General features: G+C 40.8%; 1 protein-coding gene across 5 annotated transcripts in view; it reads right to left on the bottom strand.

Moving 5' to 3' along the window:
• The window catches only part of gabra2a (gamma-aminobutyric acid type A receptor subunit alpha2a), a 174,601-nt gene that overhangs the window by 28,039 nt on the left and 127,626 nt on the right, over window positions 1-18,936 (bottom strand). For all 5 annotated transcript variants that reach the window (XM_073064724.1, XM_073064721.1, XM_073064722.1 and 2 more), the window contains exons 7-8: window positions 15,211-15,354; window positions 10,682-10,834 (exon numbers count right to left, since the gene is read on the bottom strand). In XM_073064724.1, coding sequence (XP_072920825.1) covers window positions 10,682-10,834; window positions 15,211-15,354 — 297 coding nt within the window. The remainder of the gene's footprint in view (window positions 1-10,681; window positions 10,835-15,210; window positions 15,355-18,936) is intronic.

Raw genomic sequence — 18,936 nt, 5'->3', positions numbered from 1 at the left:
TAGTAACTTAGCAAGGGCCAATAAAAAGAAGCAAGGCACAAACGGAGAGGCCGTTATTGGACATTGTTGGAGTGGCACAGGGTTAGAGTAGGAGGCTTTGGCTCAACAGGCTTCTGCAAGAACATAGGGGGGACTCTAAGTAAGTTTCTAGAAAGTTTTTTGTTTCCCTCTTTCTTTGTCTTTTTGTATGTATGTACATAGTGTGTTGAAAATGGATCCAGGTTCTTCCTGTGAGATGTGGGAAGCCTGGGAAACCTGATCTATTCCCCTCAATAATAAGAATACCACTTTGGATACTGTTGGGGGAAATGACTTACCAGGGAAAGCTGCACTGATTCTCCCCGATAACTACATCTGCACTAAGTATATCAACCTGCATCTCCTTAGAGACTGTACTAAGGAACTGGAGCTTCAGCTAGGTGACCTTCAGTTCATACGGGAGAATGAGGAGGTGATAAATAGGAGCTACAGGACATAGTCACCCCCAAGTTGCAGGAGACAGGTATCTAGGTGACTGTCAGGAGAGAGAAAGGGAATAGGCAACCAGTACAGATACCGCTGTGTCCATTCCCCTCAATAATAATACCACTTTGGATACTGTTGGGGGAAATGACTTACCAGGGAAAGCTGCACTGATCAGATCTCTGACACTGACATTTAGGGTAAGATCCCTGGATGCCAGCCAAACTTTCTCCCGAGTTGAGAAGCTCACCTGTTGGCAGAGCTGATCAGCCTGCCTGCCATGTTGTTTCCAAATGTGCAGCAGAGAAGGCCTGGCTCATCTCTACATCCACTTGTAGCACTGGACTAACTGTCCAGCAGCAGAAACTCCCATATCTCCAGTCTCCTGGTCAGGGAAGTGCAGTGGCTGGAATTCCTTCTGGCATTCTAAGTGGGGATATGCCAGTGGAGGATGACTGCAGATTATTATGGGCAATCTCTGCCCAAACCAATTGGGAACCCCAGAACATTTGGCTGGAAGAGGGAAGGCAGTGCAGGGTAGTCTACAACTCCTGATTCACTCTCTCTGCCTTCTTGTTAGATTGGGCATGGAAACCAGATGAGAGGCTGGCTGTGGTTCCCACAAGAACACAGAAAACCTTCCAGAAAAAGGATGGTAACTGTGGTTCTCGATCAGACACTACATCATGAGGGAAGCTGTGAAGTCAGAACACACGTTGAGCTATGAGGGTGGCAGTCTCACAAGCCAACAGGAGCTTAGGGAGAGCAATGAAGTGGACAGCCTTGGAGAGTCGATTCACAACAACCAGAATGACAGTGTTTCCATTAGACAGAGTCAGACCAATGATGAAATCCACTGAGAGGTATGACCCGGGTCAGTGAGGCACAGGCAGCGGATATAGCAGACCCACAGAGCACTGGCTTGACGTCTTGTACTGGGCACGTGGATCAGGCTGAAGACCAAGTCATGGACATCCTGGGACATCGATGGCCACCAAGATCGTCTCTTAATAAATTCCTGGCTCTATTAATTCTTGGATGGCCAACCAGGCAAGAGGAGTAACCGCATTCCAATAATTTAGGGCACACCATGGCAGGGGCAAAAAGCCTGTCATGACGGCGCCCCGACGACCCCACCAGGAGTTAAGGGCGCGCAACACACACACGCATACACGCACGCACGCATGCACACACTCTCTCTCTTTCTCTCTCTCTCTCTCTCACTCACTCACTTTGAACTGGTTGAAGAAGAGAGCCCAATGGTGATGGGCGTCTCTTAGAATACTGAATGTTGGAGAGGTTCTTGTGACCTGTCCAAACCAAAAACAGATGCTTTGCCTCCTTCAGCCAGTGTCACCATTCTTCCAGGGCCTCCAGGACACCCAGAACGTCTTGGATCTCGACATAATAGTTACACTCGGTCAAAAGAAAGGCTCAGGGGTGCAGCTGGCTATCAGCAGAAGAACACTGGGAGAGTATAGCTCCAATGGCAAAATCTGATGCATCTACATCAACGATGTAGGTCAGGGTAGGTATGGGTGTTGCAGCACAGAGGCAATTGTGTAGCATCACATTAGTTCCACTTTGGTTTGGTTCACTTTGATTGCCCAATGGAAGCCTGCAGAGGTTTCCTTGGTGAGTCCACCGTCAAGTGGAAGCTTTGCATGAAGCAACATTAGAAGAAGAAGAAAGCCCTTAACTCCGAGTGGAGTCATCGTGACACCGTGACACGTCACGGTGACATCGTGACACCGTCACGATGGTGCTTTTCTAGCAGGCTTTCTTATTTTTATGAGGCCGAGTTGCTAGCTCGACGCTCAACGGATGGAAAGCGTGCAAGGGAGCCGGCTGGATTCGAACTCGGGAGCCTTCGCTCCAAAGTCCGGCACTGATGCCACTACGCCACCAGCTAGCTATGAAGCAATATTAGAAGTTCACAAACCCTATGAAGTGCCGCATCTGCTTGATCATAGATGGTTTGGGACACTCCATGACTGCCTGAACTTTACACAGGTTCATTTGAATACTGGAAGGGATAGGTATATAGCCCAAAGTAGCACCTAGTCTTTATGGAAATTACACTTCTCTGGCTTGGTGTCTGAAAACTCTCTGAACATGCAGGATGAGTTCTTGGTGAGAACAGGAATAGATCAGAATTTCATCCAAATACAAAGAACAAAGTGATTCAACATGTCCCTGATCATATCGTTGACCAGGGCCTGAAAAACACTAGGAGTGTTGGCCAGACCAAAGGGCATTACAAGGTGCTCATAGTGGTCAGTGGAGGTGTTGAATGCTGTCTCCCACTCATCCTTTCTCTGATATGAAGAAGATTATAAGCATTACACAGATCTATCTTAGAAAATGTGATTGCTCTCTGGGTATTTTCGAACACAGAGGCAAACTGGGGAAGAGGGTAGTGGTTCTTCACTGTGATATTGTTTAGGGGCCAGTAATGAATGCAGGGCTGCAGCTTGCCATCCTTCTTGCTCATGAAAAAAGAAACTCACTTCTGCTTGAGAGGTTGGTAAATGGATAAACCCCAAGGCCAATGCCTCCTGGCTGCAGTCTTTCATGGTCATCATTTCTGGACGAGAGGGAAAAAAGCCAGCTCAGGGAGGACTAACACCAGGTAAGCAATCAATGACACAGTCACATGGCTGGTGTGGAGGCAGGGAGGTGGCCCTCTTTTTACAGAGACCTCAAGAAGATCAGTATATTCAGCTGGAATGCCAGAGAGTCCACTCTAGTAGGAGAATCACAGACCAGAGTTAATGTTAGACTCAGACAGGTGGACAGGCATGCCAGTCCCCAATCTTGGGAATGCTTTTAAAGGCAAATCAATCCGTGGGTGGTGTTGAGATAACCAGGAAAGGCCAAGCACCAGTGGCAGTTCAGGCAAATCAACCAGATAGGACAGTTGTTCACTATGGTTGCCTTCAAGCACAAGTTGGAAGGGTTTGGTTGAAAGGTGGATCTTGCTGGTGCCCTGAGGTGGACCATCCAGGGTATTGAGGTCAATATTTTCTCTCCATTTTTCAGTCAGGACTCCCCGTTTATATGCTAAGGAGATATCCATGGCCCACAGTCGATAAATGCCTGAAGTCCATTGGTCTGAGACGCCCACAACGTAGAAGCTGGGAGCATCACACAATTAGGGGAGGCCAATCACAAGGAGAACCGACTCATCAGAACACCCCTTCCTGATGATGGTTTCCTCTCTTACTGGGTGGCTGAGACATGAAGCCCGGAAGTGTCCTGGATCGCCACAATAGAGGCAGAAACCCATCCTCCTGTGCCGATCTCATTCCTCGAGTTAGGCACATGAAACCCACTTGCATAGGCTCCTCCTCTATGGACTGAGTACCGGTGATGACAGATGATGATCCAAAGAGTTGGAAGCTCAAGACATTATTTCCCTGCTCCACTCAGTGCCCTGTTGTCAACTCGAATGGCCAGATCAAGTCATCCAGGCTGTCCTGCTCATCACGAGCAATGATGTTAGCTCAATACGTGCTGGAAAGCCATGATGAGGAATCTCTTGTTACATCCCGTTTCCACTGCAAGTGTGAGGAACTTTACTGCATAGTCCCTCACTGTCCCTCTACATCGGCTCAGGACTAGGAGTCATGGACAGCTTCCTGATCCTGTACAGGAAGATCAAAAACTCTCCTTAATATGGCAACAAACAGCCAAAATAACGGGACTGCAGGGGAACCTTGCTCCCACAGAGAGTTGACCAGGCTAACTCGGGGTCCATCTAAGACAGAGGTTCTCAACCTGGGGTCCACAGACCTCTCAGTTAATGGTAGGGGTCCATTGCATAGAAAAGGTTGGAAACTCCTCATCAAAGAGATTTACCATGTACACCAGATTACGGGCATTATCGTCTGACTAGGCTGGGCTTGGAAAGTCAGCTCACACTGGGTAACGAAATCCCTGCAGTCATCAGGGTTACGAGAGTATCTGCCTGGTGGAGGAATACCCTGTTCTGGTATGTGCACGAGAGTTGGGGCATTAGTGGCCAAGTGGCAGTATAAAAGCAGGATCAAGGAGATATTGAGTGGGACTGACATAACCAAAGGCTGCTGAACTGCATTTGAGAGTGGTAATAGCTGCCAACTGATGCTGGCTGTCGGCTGTGAACTCCTGAACTGTGGCTGTGGGAGCAGAGATCACTGCCACCTGATTCGGATTGTCTGCGGTGAGCTGCTGAACTGTAGCCTTCCTTCCCAGACAAGGATAAGTAGTGGGCGTAAATATTGCTGTGCTTTTTGTCAAGATTCAACAAGACTAGAACCAAAAGGAGGGAGTTAAATGTCACTATAATGGAACACTAATTAGCTACAATGTGCATGCATTCACATGAGCGTGATTGTCTAGGACCAGAGGGCACAGCCTCAGAATAGAGGGATGTCCATTTAGAACAGAAATGAAGAAGTTCTATTGCCAGAGGTTGGTGAATCTGTGAAATTCATTGCTACAGACAGCTGTGGGGGTCAAGTAATTGGATATATTTCAAGTGGAAGCTGACGGGTTCTTGAATAGTCAGGGCATCAAAAGTTACAGGGAGAAGCCAGGAGAATGGATTTGACAGAGATAATTAGTCAGCCATGATGGAATGGTGAAGCAGACTCGATGGGCCAAATGGCCTAATTCTCCTCCTATGTCTCATGGTCTTTGATCTGAAGTGGGAGTACCTCCAAATTTCCAGTTTTGGTCTTAATATTGGTAGAATGTGTGGCAAGGTGCTTCCCCACTGCTGAGCGAGTAGATGTTCAATAAAATAATCGTGTATCTAAAATTTTGCTTCTGTTCATGATTTAACGTATACCAACAGAAAAATGCAAGCATCAGAAGGAGGAGGTATTCATTGCATGGCTGGTAAGCCAAACCACACACTATTTGCTGCCATTCAACACCTTTTTCAACAATATTGCCACTACATTTGGATGTAGCCCAAATGTGGAGAGACGGACACTGAAGCGGGTCGATAGTTCACAGATTTTAACGCAAACAGTACTTTAGGGGAAAAGAAAACAAATGCTAGGCCAAACAGGGCCATTAACTAAAACTCTCAAACAGAAAACTGGATGCCAACACCGTGGCTGAAAGGGAATATCTAAATATAAAATGAATATTGCTAGTCTACACTGTCAGTCGACTTCATAGTCCACTTTCTCAGGCAAGGCCAAATGCAAGCAGGCAGTGTAATATTGCTTTGCTCAAGTCTCGTCAAGTGCTACAATGAAAAAGGAATTAGCTGCCACAATAATGGAATAATAATTGGCTGCCGCATGCACATTCACGAGTGTAATTGCCAAATCTGCTGCACTGTGACAGGATCCCCCTCGATCTTGAGGCGCTAGAGACCTGTGCTTGCTGGAAGTCCTACATGAGCAACTTGTCCCAGATGTCCTTCTCTTGTATCCAAGAACATTCTTCAGGACCGTACCCTTTCCAATCCACAAGATACTGGACCATATCACATACCTAGCGAAATGCCACCAGGTGACGGACTGTATAGACAAGGGAGCCATCTACCAAGCGGGGAGGAGGAGGAATTGGGGCCGGGGAGAGGTAGTAACCACTTTGAGCTGGGAAACATGGAACACTGGGTGGATCTTCATTGATGCTGGTAGACGCAATCTACACGAGACCTTGTTGACAGCCTTTTCCACTTCAAATGGTCCCACATAGCGCGTTGCCAATTTGTGGCTCTCGACTTTCAGGGGAAGATTTCTTGATGCCAACCAGACCTTCTCTCCTGGCTTGACTGGCCTTAACTGTCAGTGGAGCGGATCAGCTTACCAGGCATGTTTCTGGGAGTGCAGCAGAGAAGCCCTGGTTCACCTCCAGGTGTGCTTATAGCGTTGGATCAGCTGTTCAACAGCAGGAACTCCTACATCAATCTCCTGGTCAGGGAAAAGCAGTGGCTGGAATTCTTTCTGACATTGAAAGGGGGACAACTGGAGGTTATTGTAGGCGATCTCTGCCCAAGCCAGTTGGGAGCTCTAGGATGTGAAGAGGCAAGACAGCGCAGGGTTGTCTCCAACTCTTGGTTCTCTCTCTCAGTCTGGTCATTGGATTGGGGGGAAGGGTAGAAACTAGACGAGAGGTTGGCCGTGGCTCCTACGAGAGAGCAGAAAGCCTTCCAAAAGCAAGAAGTAAACTGTGTTCCACGATCAGACACTATGTCTTGAGGGAAGCCACGGAGCCTGAAGACATGTTGAACCATGAATTTGGCAGTCACATGAGGCAATGGGAGCTTAGGGAGGTGGGAAGCCACCCAACAGTTAGACTCAGGCCCAGGTGGGGGACCTCCCAACCGATTGTTTACCCCTGCTGCAGTGCACTCCAAAGTGTTGGATTGGGGTCACTTTTCCCGTCGGACTGGACATCTGGGAATCCAACACACCCAGGAGCTTATAAAGAGACAAGTTAGGTAGCCTTCTATGTCCCAGGACGTTCATGATTTCGTATCTGCCTGTCCTACCTGCGTTCAGATCAAGGCGTCACGCCAGCATCCTGCGGGTCCATCTTGCATGTGGTCGAGACTTGCTGTCACTACTTTCAGATATGGTCCAAGTGCGGAAAGAGAGACACTGAAGTGGGTCAAAAGTTCACAACTGTAATGCAAACAGTTTTTTAAGGGAAAAAGGAAACAGTAAACACTAGGCCAAACAGGGCCATTAACTAAAGCTCTCAAATGGAAAACTAGATGGCAACACCACGGCTGAAAGGGAATATCTAAATATAAAACGATACTGCTAGTCTCCAGTCGACTCAATAGTCCACTTTCTCAACAAGGCCGAACGCAAGCAGGCAATGTAACGCTGCTGTGCTTTCCTCAAGTCTCGACAAGTGTTACATTGAAAAGAAGGGAGTAAAATACTGCCATATTGCAATAATAATTAGCATAAAATGTGCATATTCATGAGTGCAGTTGCCGAATCTGCTGCGCTGCTGAGTCCATGTCTGTGACAAATATTCACTTTCTTCAGATCAAAGAAGGAAAATTACATGGGATCCAGCAAACACCTTCTCCCTAGGCCCCTTTTCCAGTACTCTATTGGTGCAGCCTTCTACACTCATAAGGAATTCAAAATATTTATTCCTTATGCAGCCAACCTCTACCTTATTCTTCACAGTCCGTTTCTGACTTTATTTTAACTTCCTATCTCTCTATCTCCATCTCAAGTGTCATATTAGAGACAAACATCTATTACCAGCCCAGGGATTACTAAATTTACTTGCACTATACATCCTCTCACCTTGCTTCCTATAAGGACTCTATTCCATATACCCCATTCCATTATATTTGCCCTGATATGAAGCTTAATAAACAGAGTATCTATCATGCCTTCTGACAGGACTTCTTTCCACACCATTGCTTCCCCTGGATTGCTGACAAATGCATTTCATCTATTTCTCACACTTCTACTCTCACTTCTACTTACCATGGACTGAGCAGGAATAGAGTTCTCTTGATCTAAAACTTCCATTCACAAGCCTCCACATTCAACAGTTGACCATTTATAATTTCTTCCATCTTCCTTCTTCAGACATTTCAGCATTCTGGTGGGAATGTTCAACTTAGCCAGTTTCTCATCTCCACTAATCATGTCCTTCCACATAATAAGAACTCAGGAAATGTCCTCTACTCTAAAATCATCCTCCCCACCACACAGGGGTCCTTCTATTTGATCCAGTTGCACTACTTTCACTTAGTTAAAGAAAATTCTTGAAAAAATATACATTCTGTTGTCATTTTAGTCAATGATTTGAATAATTGTAGAATCACTTAATCAACAAAGTAACAATAAGAACCAATTCATTTTTATATATATTGTTAATTTAAATTCGATATTGAATATTTCCAATATCAGAATTTGTTTATTTTCAATTTTTGGATAACATGTTGTTTATAATATAAATGTCTTCATGCTGTCACTTCCTCAGTTTTGTGCACTGCGACATCTTCAGCAGGTGTTCAGAAAGATAGCGATAAGGAAAAGGAATTGTAGTTTAACCTGCACTATAACGTTGATAGAGCCAAAACACTTCATCATCTAGAACACACTTTCAATGCTAAGCAGGCCACCTATTCACTATTGCTGCTTAATTCACATACACAGACAGCCATTCTTTATTTCCCATAGACAAATAACATTACAAAATATCAATAAATATTGATGATTACCTACAACAAAAGCCCCAGGGGAGAACAAGAAGCTGTTTGTTTAAATTACTGTCCATATGTCTAAATACTTATTAACCAAGATCTTACTAAGTTCATTATGCTGATGTGTGATAAAATGGACTGTTTTAATTATTCCTGCAAATAGTCCCACAATTCCAAAACAATACCAGAACTTTTTTCCACTTTAATTAAAAAACAGTAATATATTGAAATATTTTTAACTTCAGGATTTGTTGACTTCTGACTTTTAGCTGAGCTATGTTAGGGAATATAACTTTAATTTAAAATTATATGGAATGAACACTAAACAACATCTTACATTTATATGCCTTTATTATAAAAATTATGTAAAGCCATGGAGAAAAACTTTACTGAATAAAATAAAATCCTGTAAATTGTGTACTCTGGTGTTTCCAGCCATTTTTCTGCATGCACTGGAGAATTATTAAATTGTGTCCCAACAGTTTGTGCAAGTAATTTTACTGTATCTGTATTGAAACATTGCAGAACGTTCTGAGCTGGTCAGCTGTCCTAGTGATGTACCAGCATTTAGTAAACCAAACACATCATAAAGAGGTAACACTTCCACCTTTCAGTCAGAACCTTGGGGTTTGAACATAACTTCACATGGTTGGGTACATGGCCTATGACATTTTCCCAAGGAACTGTGTCTGCTTAGTGTCCTGTCTAGCATTTATTCTTTGCAGGCTGAGCTCTCTTCTTTGCTAACTTTATACATCAAGGATTGAGGAGTGAAGGTCTTTATTAGTATTGGACTTTCCTCAAAAAGTTAAAGCATTTCTTTCTCCAACAATAACATCTCCATCACAAAACAGTCTCCATAATCACCACATTGCATTTCCTCAGGAATTCATATAAATTAGTAAGAACTATGAAGGAATCTTGGGCCTTCTTTCTTGAGAGTATTTTGGACAACAATTTCATACTTGCTAGTTCGATTACTGATACTTCCCCCTGTTGTTTAGGTAGGATCCCAAAAGACAAGACAAAGAAATTCAAATAGCTGGTGCAGCTTTTTTAAATACTGTTTTGTTGCCATTTTCAGAGTCACTGAAATCTATGTATATGAATAATAAACCTTTTATAAAGAAAATATTGCTTAGATTACAGTGACTTTATCAAATAAATCTAAAAGCCTTTTGTCGCCAATTCCAATCAGATAATGTGTTTTAAGCACAGGAGATTCTGTGGTTGCTGTAAATCCAGAACAACACACATAAAATGCTGGAGGAAATTAGCAGGTCAGGCAGCATCTATGAATAAACAGCTGACGATTCAGGCCAAGACCCTTCATCAGGACTCAATGCTTTCTGACAAAAGAAGAGTTCCATAATTTAAAGACTGACTCATTGTTAGATCACTATCAGACAGTAACACACGACTGCATGAAACCCAGTTTTGCATCAGTGAATGGTATAAGCACTGAAGAAAATAATGTGGCCCTTCGACTCCCTGACAGCTGAGTTGCAAAAACACTGCAGCTGGTCCAGCCTCCATGGATGACCTTGAGTTCTCACCATGATCTTTTTTCAATATTATTACACAATGTAGCTACATCCCAAACAAATTTATACAAAACATAGTCAGGTTAGCTAACTTTCCAGGTGCATAGTATTGCTTTCTTTATTGAAACAAAACTAGCTGGAAATTACTTGATGCTGTGGTGTGTATCAGCCTAATTTCTTCATGATGAACAAACCTTACCTCTCCTGTTGTCCACAAGTTAAATGTTGCATTTTAATGAACATTTTAAACATAGAAATGCAATACAGCACATAATCTGCATTAATCTCACACATATGTATAAAATAACTTCTCAAGTTCAATGCGTTCAGCCTATCAATGTCATTTAGTCAGATTTTAAACATAGTGGTCAGTAAAAAATATTTATCCCAATATAAATAAAGTAATATTTATTCTAATTAGCTCAGTGATATGACCAGAAGCATTTAACCGGTTAGAAAAAGGTTAGAAAGACTGTAAAACCTTATTTACCAAAGACAGTCCTTGCAGGCACTGACTCTCTGTTCAGCCAGAATGACACTTGAGAGAGTATGACAGTCATGATGCACGGCAGATAGGTTTGGATCACAAAGTACCCGATTTTTCTTTTCAGGTGGAAATATGTTGTCATGACTTTATATTCACCTGCAGTGAAAAGCAAATTACAACTCGGATTGCAATAAAAACATAAGACTAGTTTTGTTTGTTAGAATTTATACCAATCATTTACAATAGGAACAAAATATAAACATAACCTACACACCCCCTTTGGTTAACTTAAAATGGCCAGTCAGAAAGGCTGAGTTTCTTTATCAGTAGATATGATTCTAGTTTTTGTTCCCTGAGCTGACATTTAGAGTAAGCAGATCCAAACTTCAATACATGTATCAAAGCAAATATTAGAAAACAAGATCCAATTAAATGAACATAAAATCATTTAATTGGATCTATATGTTCTTGGTTTACAGCAGTGTAATTTAAATATTTTCAATGTCAACTGATTAATTCACTAATTTACAGATATTCAGCATGGGTAACAAGATAAATTGATTTCATCAGAGCCCTCTGTAGATCTTTCCCATCAATCTGACAGAATTGTCTACAGAGATACTCCCCTAGACATTCAATCACTTCACACAAGTTTTATAAACTATGCAAACAGGGTGTAAAATCAATTGGTAAACATAACTTGGACAGTGCCTCAGGCCACACTTGGCGTTTGTTTGTGATGTTGTGTGTACCTACATGAAATAAAGAGTGTCCAATGTCAATTCATTTGCTAAACCTGACACCTGTCCTGCAAAACTGACTCAGTATATGCAACTGGACAGGGTAACTCAGGGGAAAGCAGGTTCATATAGCAGTTGCAATAGCTAACTGGTGGTTTACTGCAGAATTGGTTGCAACTGAGTTCTGGGTCAGTAACAAGACCTTTTGAGCAAGAGAAACATAAGAATTTTCTGAACAGCGCAATAAAGAAGGCCACCTATTGTTAACCTTGAAAAATTGAGACACTGTCATTGCTCTATTGTCCCTTCAGTACAATTCGAAAGAACATAGAACACAGATGGAAGAGAGAAGATAGTGGTAAAGGTCTCCTTGAGGTGAAGGTCATATGAGAGGATAGGAAGTGCTCTGGTCAGGAGGAACTGCTCCTATAAAGTCCTCCTGGAGTCAGTCCCCTGATTCCATATGTTATCGAGAGACTATGGATCTCAAAGCCTGTCATTACGTAACACATCACCTTCTATAGATAGTGCCTGGACTCCACAATCTGTAGAGATGAATGTCATCATCACCTTGATCTTTTAGACCCCGACCATTCCAGAATATGATGGAATAGTTATCAAATTTCACATTAAATCATATCAGAGATGTTTTCTTCAAAATGGGCATGAAACTCAGAAGGAAATGGGTGTCCTGAAGATTCACAGAGTGATGACTGCACCTAGGAGTCTCTCGGGGCTCCATTTGCAAAACAAATGCTATCGTTTCCTGAATCTCCAAGTAGTGACATTGCCATACACACATGACCTCCTATATAGCAAGTTCAATATGTGACAGCCCATTGTGCTTTTAGATAATAATGAGCAAATAACTCTTAATTGTAAGTGCTATCTCTTCTATCCTTGGCTCCTCAAACTAGACTGGGCTCTTATTCATAAGGTAGAACATAATTATAACTGGACCCAAGGGTTCATGTAGAACGATGATGGGATACGTAAAATTGGACTCTGTTGTGTAGACATTGTAAGGACATGGACTTATCATTTCCACTGCAGCGAGAGGTAGAAAAGGGGAAGAAAGTGTGAAAGGGGTTTATTGAGATGGTGCATCCTGTAAGACTACATCTTAATGCCTTCAGATAGACTTGAGACATCATCTCACTAATTCAGTCAATGAAAGGAGTTAATTATTTTTAAATTCTTTATATACTAAAATATTCATGCAATTGATTTAAATATATAACAAAAACTTGGGCTTTGTGCTTAACAAAATTAAACATGAAATGCAAAACTATCATGTTCTCCCTCTTTTCTTCCTAGCTTCCTTCTATTGTCTGGTGACATCTTAATTTGCCTTATTATATAGTCCAATATCTGCAGAAATCCACATTTTTCAGTCAATCTCACACAATAACAATATCAGATTCCAGTACTTTCAAAGTAAGCACTGCTGCAAAAAGTCACATCAATAACAATGCAGTTGTAGAAAAGCATTTTTAAGTAGATTTTAGTTGCTTTCAATCAGATCAAATTGAGGGTAGACACCAAATGGATTCAGTCATTAATGTTAATTTAAACAAAGCTGCTGCATATATGCTTTTCATCAAATGAGCAAATAATTACTATCAGCATCACAATTCAATTTCATTTCCTGTAGATTTTTTGAGATTGAAATTCTAAAACCTCTCTATGCAGATCAGTTCCAGATGACATATCCTGTTATTCCAAAGCCACAAATAGTTACAAATGCCATAATAATACTAAATACCTACTCACAATTATGTACAAATTAAAAATCAGTGCCTTTCACTCAACTCATTACTGCTATTTACTAATTGTTATCACATAATCTTTTAAAAGGTAAGTGATTATACTCTGATATGTAAATAAACAGAACTGAAGAAGTGAATCAGCTGCAAGGCCCATTTAAGAGTCCTTTGACATTTATAAAGTAGCATCTGTCAATTTGGACATAAAGCAGAGGTTATAGTACATATACCTGCTAATTATAGTCCATGTAAAGAGCGTTTCTGTATATTTGGCAGTTGCAGAAACAGGAGCGATATAGATTCCACAAAACCAAATAAATGCTGCGAACTATTAGGCAACAATTAGTATGGTCCACTGCTATTCGCAGCTGACTTGGAAGAGTAATCCATCCCATCATTTATACCTCTCCTCCTCTCCTTAGCTTAATAAAACCAAGCTTTCTTAAGTCTTGAGTGGGAACGTGTAATGAGTGTTTGATGGTTCTGGACCTGTATTCATTGGAGTTTAGAAGAATTTAAGGGGAGAATTACAGGGGGATTTCATTGAGACATTAATTATTGAAATATTAGGATAGAGTGGACATAGAGAGGATGTTTACTCTAGTGGGAGAGTCTAGGACCAGAGGGTACAGCCTCAGAATAAAAGGATGTCCCTTTAGAACAGAGATGAGGACGGATTTATTTAAACAAACGGTGGTGAATCTATGGAATTCATTGGCACAGATGGCCGTGGAGGCCAAGTTATTGGGTGTATTTAAAGCAGAGGTTGATAGCTTCTTAATTTGCAAAGGCATCAAAGGTTACGGAGAGAAGATAAGAGAATAGGATAAAAGGGTTACTAAGTTAGCCATGATGGATTAGTGGAGCAGGCAAGAGGGGCTGGATGGCATAATTCTTTGTGTGTGTGTGTGTGTGTGTGTGTGTGTGTGTGTGTGTGTGTGTGTGTGTGTGTGTGTGTGTGTGTGTGTGTGTGTGTGTGTGTGTGTGTGTGTGTGTGTGTGTGTGTGTGTGTGTGTGTGTGTGTGTGTGTGTGTAATATATATTGAAGTTCTTCCTAATAATTATAAAATAGCTACACAAATTCTTCTTATGCTCTGCTAGATGAAAAAGAATATACAGCCTTGGCAATAACATTCTCCCTTGACACTAACCTGAAAAGTACTCCATTTTTGCCATGATCAATTTTTTTTTGCAATTCTTTTTGCAATTATCTTGTAAATAATCACACTCAGATAGTTGGACTACACAGAATCGAAGCAGTTTTAATACTTCACAGGCCAGGCAGCTTACTGCAAGAGGTCTTCTGTATTTTTGGGAAGCATTGGGGATAGGATTTCAAGCTGCCCAAGTAACATGGTAACTAGAAGCTATGTATAATCTATTGTAATGATGTAGATTAAATGATAATAATTGTTATTAACCTTGATTGTAAACGCTAAGTGGTAGATTCATTTGAGTAATAAATACGGGACATCAGGTGTTCAGAATTCTGTGGGAAGTAGATGAGGTGGGAGCAGGCTAACCTTGACTGCCTTACATGGCCAGACCTCTCAGTTGAAATGGTGGCTGCTTCATTATTAATAACTTCCCAAACATATGGCACAATAGACAAGGAATTCCACTGACTATTCATCCAGGAGCTCACGAGATGTCTGTTGAATTCCAGCATGGCATGACTTCTAAAGATACAAATGAACAAGGGATCAATGTCTCTTCAATGTGGTGTCACATTGAAGGGAGGGGTGGAAAATTTACGTGTACTCATCCATGAGAAATTAGAAACAGATCAAAAAGAGCTGGAATTTCAAAAGAAACATGCTCCACTATAAATTCCTACTATCACTGCTAAAGCAAGATTAATTAAAATTCTAAATAAACTGTGATCTCTGGTAATAAATGCATGGTTACTACAGATTCCTAACAACATTCAGGATTTCAGTAAGATCATTTTCATGACTTCTAGTGCACTCAAATAAAAGAGATTCTGTAACGGTCAGCATTATTTTCTACAATGCTAGTTACAAACCTGTACTGGACCGAATAAGCTCTTCTCCTACAGTCTGTCCTAGTAAATCATACTGGTTCAGGCGAGAACCATCTTCTGCAACAACCACAGATTTTCCTGGTCCATCAGTCCAGTTGTAATTCACCTCTGAGCGGGTATAGGCATCTGCAAACACAATGAAAGAAAGCTTTAACAGAGATTATTGTCTTTGGCTTAAATGCCACTCTACATCTCTGCTTCTCATCCTTGCAGACCTATGCATAAATACTGCCTACCACAGAAACGAAAGCAGAAATTTCTTTCAATAAAATTGCTCCGAATAAATACCTTATTTCCATTAAATGTGACTCAATACATTTATAAGTAAAAGCACCTATAGCTTAAGAAGCATTATTACTGTACTCAGATTCATAACAGGATACTGTAGACCAGTATTAACCTTCACTTTAATAACATTAATAGACAGCTGTGGTGGATTCATGAGAAAACTTAATGTTTGTTCTCTCCTGTCCTGATATCCTCAAGGATTCTCCAGATCTCCTATGGTCTGGCATGTTCAGGATTGTAGACCATTTCCACTAGGACACTGCTTGCATTTAAATGATTAGAAAACAAATTGGCTGATACTTGTTTTGCAATTTTGCAACAGTTACACAGATCACAGATTATACAGATCACTTAGAGATAAGTAAACCCTTTTCCCTCAATACTCTGATGGCAATATTAAGGCATGTGAGTGTATACTTATGGAAAATTAGGAAAAAGGTATGAAATATATACAGTACTATACAAAATTCTCAGATATAAACTCTCCAGTCCTGATACTCCCCAAGAATTCTCTGTTTCTTGCACTTAACGCACAAGAACAAATTGCCCAGAGTTTCAAATCTCTTGAAGTTACCATAGGAAAGTGGAAAATTCTGATTATAACTTTTGAAGTTTTACCTTTCACTTCTGCATGTTTAAATCAACTGTTCGCCAGAATTTTTTATTCATTGCCTTGTGTCACTTTGCCTCAGCAAAAAAACATCTGAGGTGGAGTGTAGCAAAGTGAAAGCAGAGTAAAACTTCCTTTGATATAGTTCAAATTAATTTCTTGGAACCATATCAAATTAGAGAAAAAATCTGCAGTTGGTAGAAATATTAAAACAAAACAGAAAGTGCGAGAAACACTCAGTAGGTCCAATTTCAAAATGACTGCAAACATTAAATCTGTTTCTCTAAGACAAACACCCAAACCAAGGTAATTTGCTCACATCAGCCATTTTACGGCCTTCAAATTTCTTTTGTATTCTGGGCAGGTATGTATTGTGAGCAGGACCCAGTGAAGATAAGAGAATTGGATCTGAAGTGGAGTTAAAAAAAAACAAAAGTTCATGTATAATAAGGACGTGCTAGTGATCATTCAGTTTCCTTTTTATAATTTATAAATCAGCTTGCTGGAAGCTTGAGAGATTGAGAAAATCCAAAATCTGTTTTATGTTGGTTACCTTATGGTTGTTACCCTCTGGGACATTTGAGCCAATCTTAAAACATATCGAGAATTAATATTAATGGGGAGAACACGCACATCTAGACGGACTCCTTGAGGAGAAATATCTGCCAGTATTGCCTGCATGCTAATAGACGTGAGTATCAGTCAGCCAAACTCCGAATTGGCAATAGACAATTAATCTTTTGAGAAAAGTATAGATGAAGGAATGCTGGAATTTTCAAAAAGATTGTAATACATATAGATGTACATTGGGACATTGGGCACATTCTATAAAGTAGAAAATAGATGGACTGTCAGAAACTTGCAGAGAAAATAATCCAATGGAATAATTTTCTAAAGTGGAAATATATTAAACAGCTATCTAGAGGAAAATGAGAAGTGATGACTATTTGTGATCCATTGAGCAAAAGATTGATTTATTCCCTTGTATACATCTGTTTGTAGTGCTTCTTATGCATACAAAACACGTCTCATAAATAATGTGTTATTTCTGTGAACTGTATTTTTATAATCAGATGGCTGCACACCACTTCTGGAAGCTGTAACATACAGAATATTTATGAGCTTCTCTGCGTGATGGATCAACAGTGACGACAGTCATGTTAAAACTGCAAGATTCTAATACTATTGCCGTCAAACATCTAAAAGCAACGGTTCTAAAAGAGATTTGCAGGAAAGATGAGTGAGGGGTGGTAAATTGACAAACTCTCAAAATGGTAGGGGAGCCTAAGTTATTTTACAATAGTAACAGTTTGCTGATTTTCCAATACAGATTTAAGGCGATATGCCCTGTAAATATAACCATTACGCTCAATCTTCATTTCTATTTCAGGCATCACAAAGATACTGACAAAAAGTGTGCTTTTATTCTGCCTTTGTTGTAATTCATAGGATAAGTCTAAAACAATAGACATTTAATTCACATAAGGTTATGTCTTTAAACATTTTCAGGTAGCCTTCTCATACAGTGGATCCAAAAATCATTGCACATGCAATGGAGTGGGAATTCTCTCTGCCACTGACCTCTACAAAAGAACAGATCAGTATGTCTAGGATCATGGTGAGTTCAGACATTTAAACTGCTGCGGGCTGGAATCTATACTGGTGCAGGCACTATTTTGGCATCTGCAAATATTTTGACACGAACAATGCCACCAACTACCTAACTCCCCAGTACCAGCTCTGAGTGCAAATCCTGCTGCTACATAGCAAATTCCTTCAGATTAACAATATCTAAGTACTCATTCCTAGGGCCTTTTGCAGACACGATCCCAATTAATTTGCATTGGTATGGCTCCCTCCATGGCTTCAAATCTTTTACAACCCTCAAGTGATGTTTATCTTAACGTTAAACATTAGTCAGATCCATAATGGTATCACATGATCTTTTATTTTCACCTGGGGAGGCAGAAAAAGCATCAGATTAACACTTGCTTAAACAGAGGCAGATCAAAGCTCTCTGTTTGCCCGAGAACACCAGTTAAAATTTTATGCATAATTCTCTGTTCCTCTCTCTGCTCCTGCCAATGTCACCGCAGAGCCTGAGTCGCTACTACTGGGTGGCCAATAATCTTTTTATGGCATCAGACTTTTTGCTACTAAAGGAAAATTAGCTATGTAGAATGACCTTGATACAAGACATCCATTTTACTGTACAGCTATGGCTGTGAGGACTTAGCTAGAAATCCCCAGGTCTTTTTGTAGGAGCAGCTATTTGCATCAGGCTCTTCAATGCATACTAACCAAAAGGAATATTACTGAAATTGATTTATTATTGCAACATGTACCAAGGTAGAGTGAAAAGCTTGTCTTGCATACTGTTCATAGAGATGAATTCATTACACAGTACATTGAAGGAGTACAAGGTAAAACAATAACAAAATACAGAATAAATGTAACAGCTACAGAGAAAGTGCAGTGCAGGTAGACAATAAGGTGCAAGGCCATAATGAGGTATATTGTGAAGATAAGGATCCATCTTATCATACAACGGAATCATTTAGTAGTCTTATAACAGTGAGGAAAAGCTGTCCTTGAGTGTGATGGTATACTCCACGCTTTCAGGCTTTTGTACTGAAATTGGAAATGGTTTATTAATGTCACATGTAGCAAGACATAGTGAAAAGCTATGGAGAAGGGTGTGGCTGAAGATCCTTAGAAAAGATAACTCAACTCCCTTTGAAATCTACCTGAGGTCTAAGGCCTACCCCAGAGATTCAGAACTGGATTGGACCTGCTTGAAGGACTAGATT

This window comes from Hemitrygon akajei, chromosome 13 (genome assembly GCF_048418815.1).
Source record: "Hemitrygon akajei chromosome 13, sHemAka1.3, whole genome shotgun sequence".
Taxonomy (NCBI): Eukaryota; Metazoa; Chordata; class Chondrichthyes; order Myliobatiformes; family Dasyatidae; genus Hemitrygon; species Hemitrygon akajei.
Note: the sequence above shows the minus strand (reverse complement) of the source record. Positions and strands in the feature narration are given on the sequence as shown.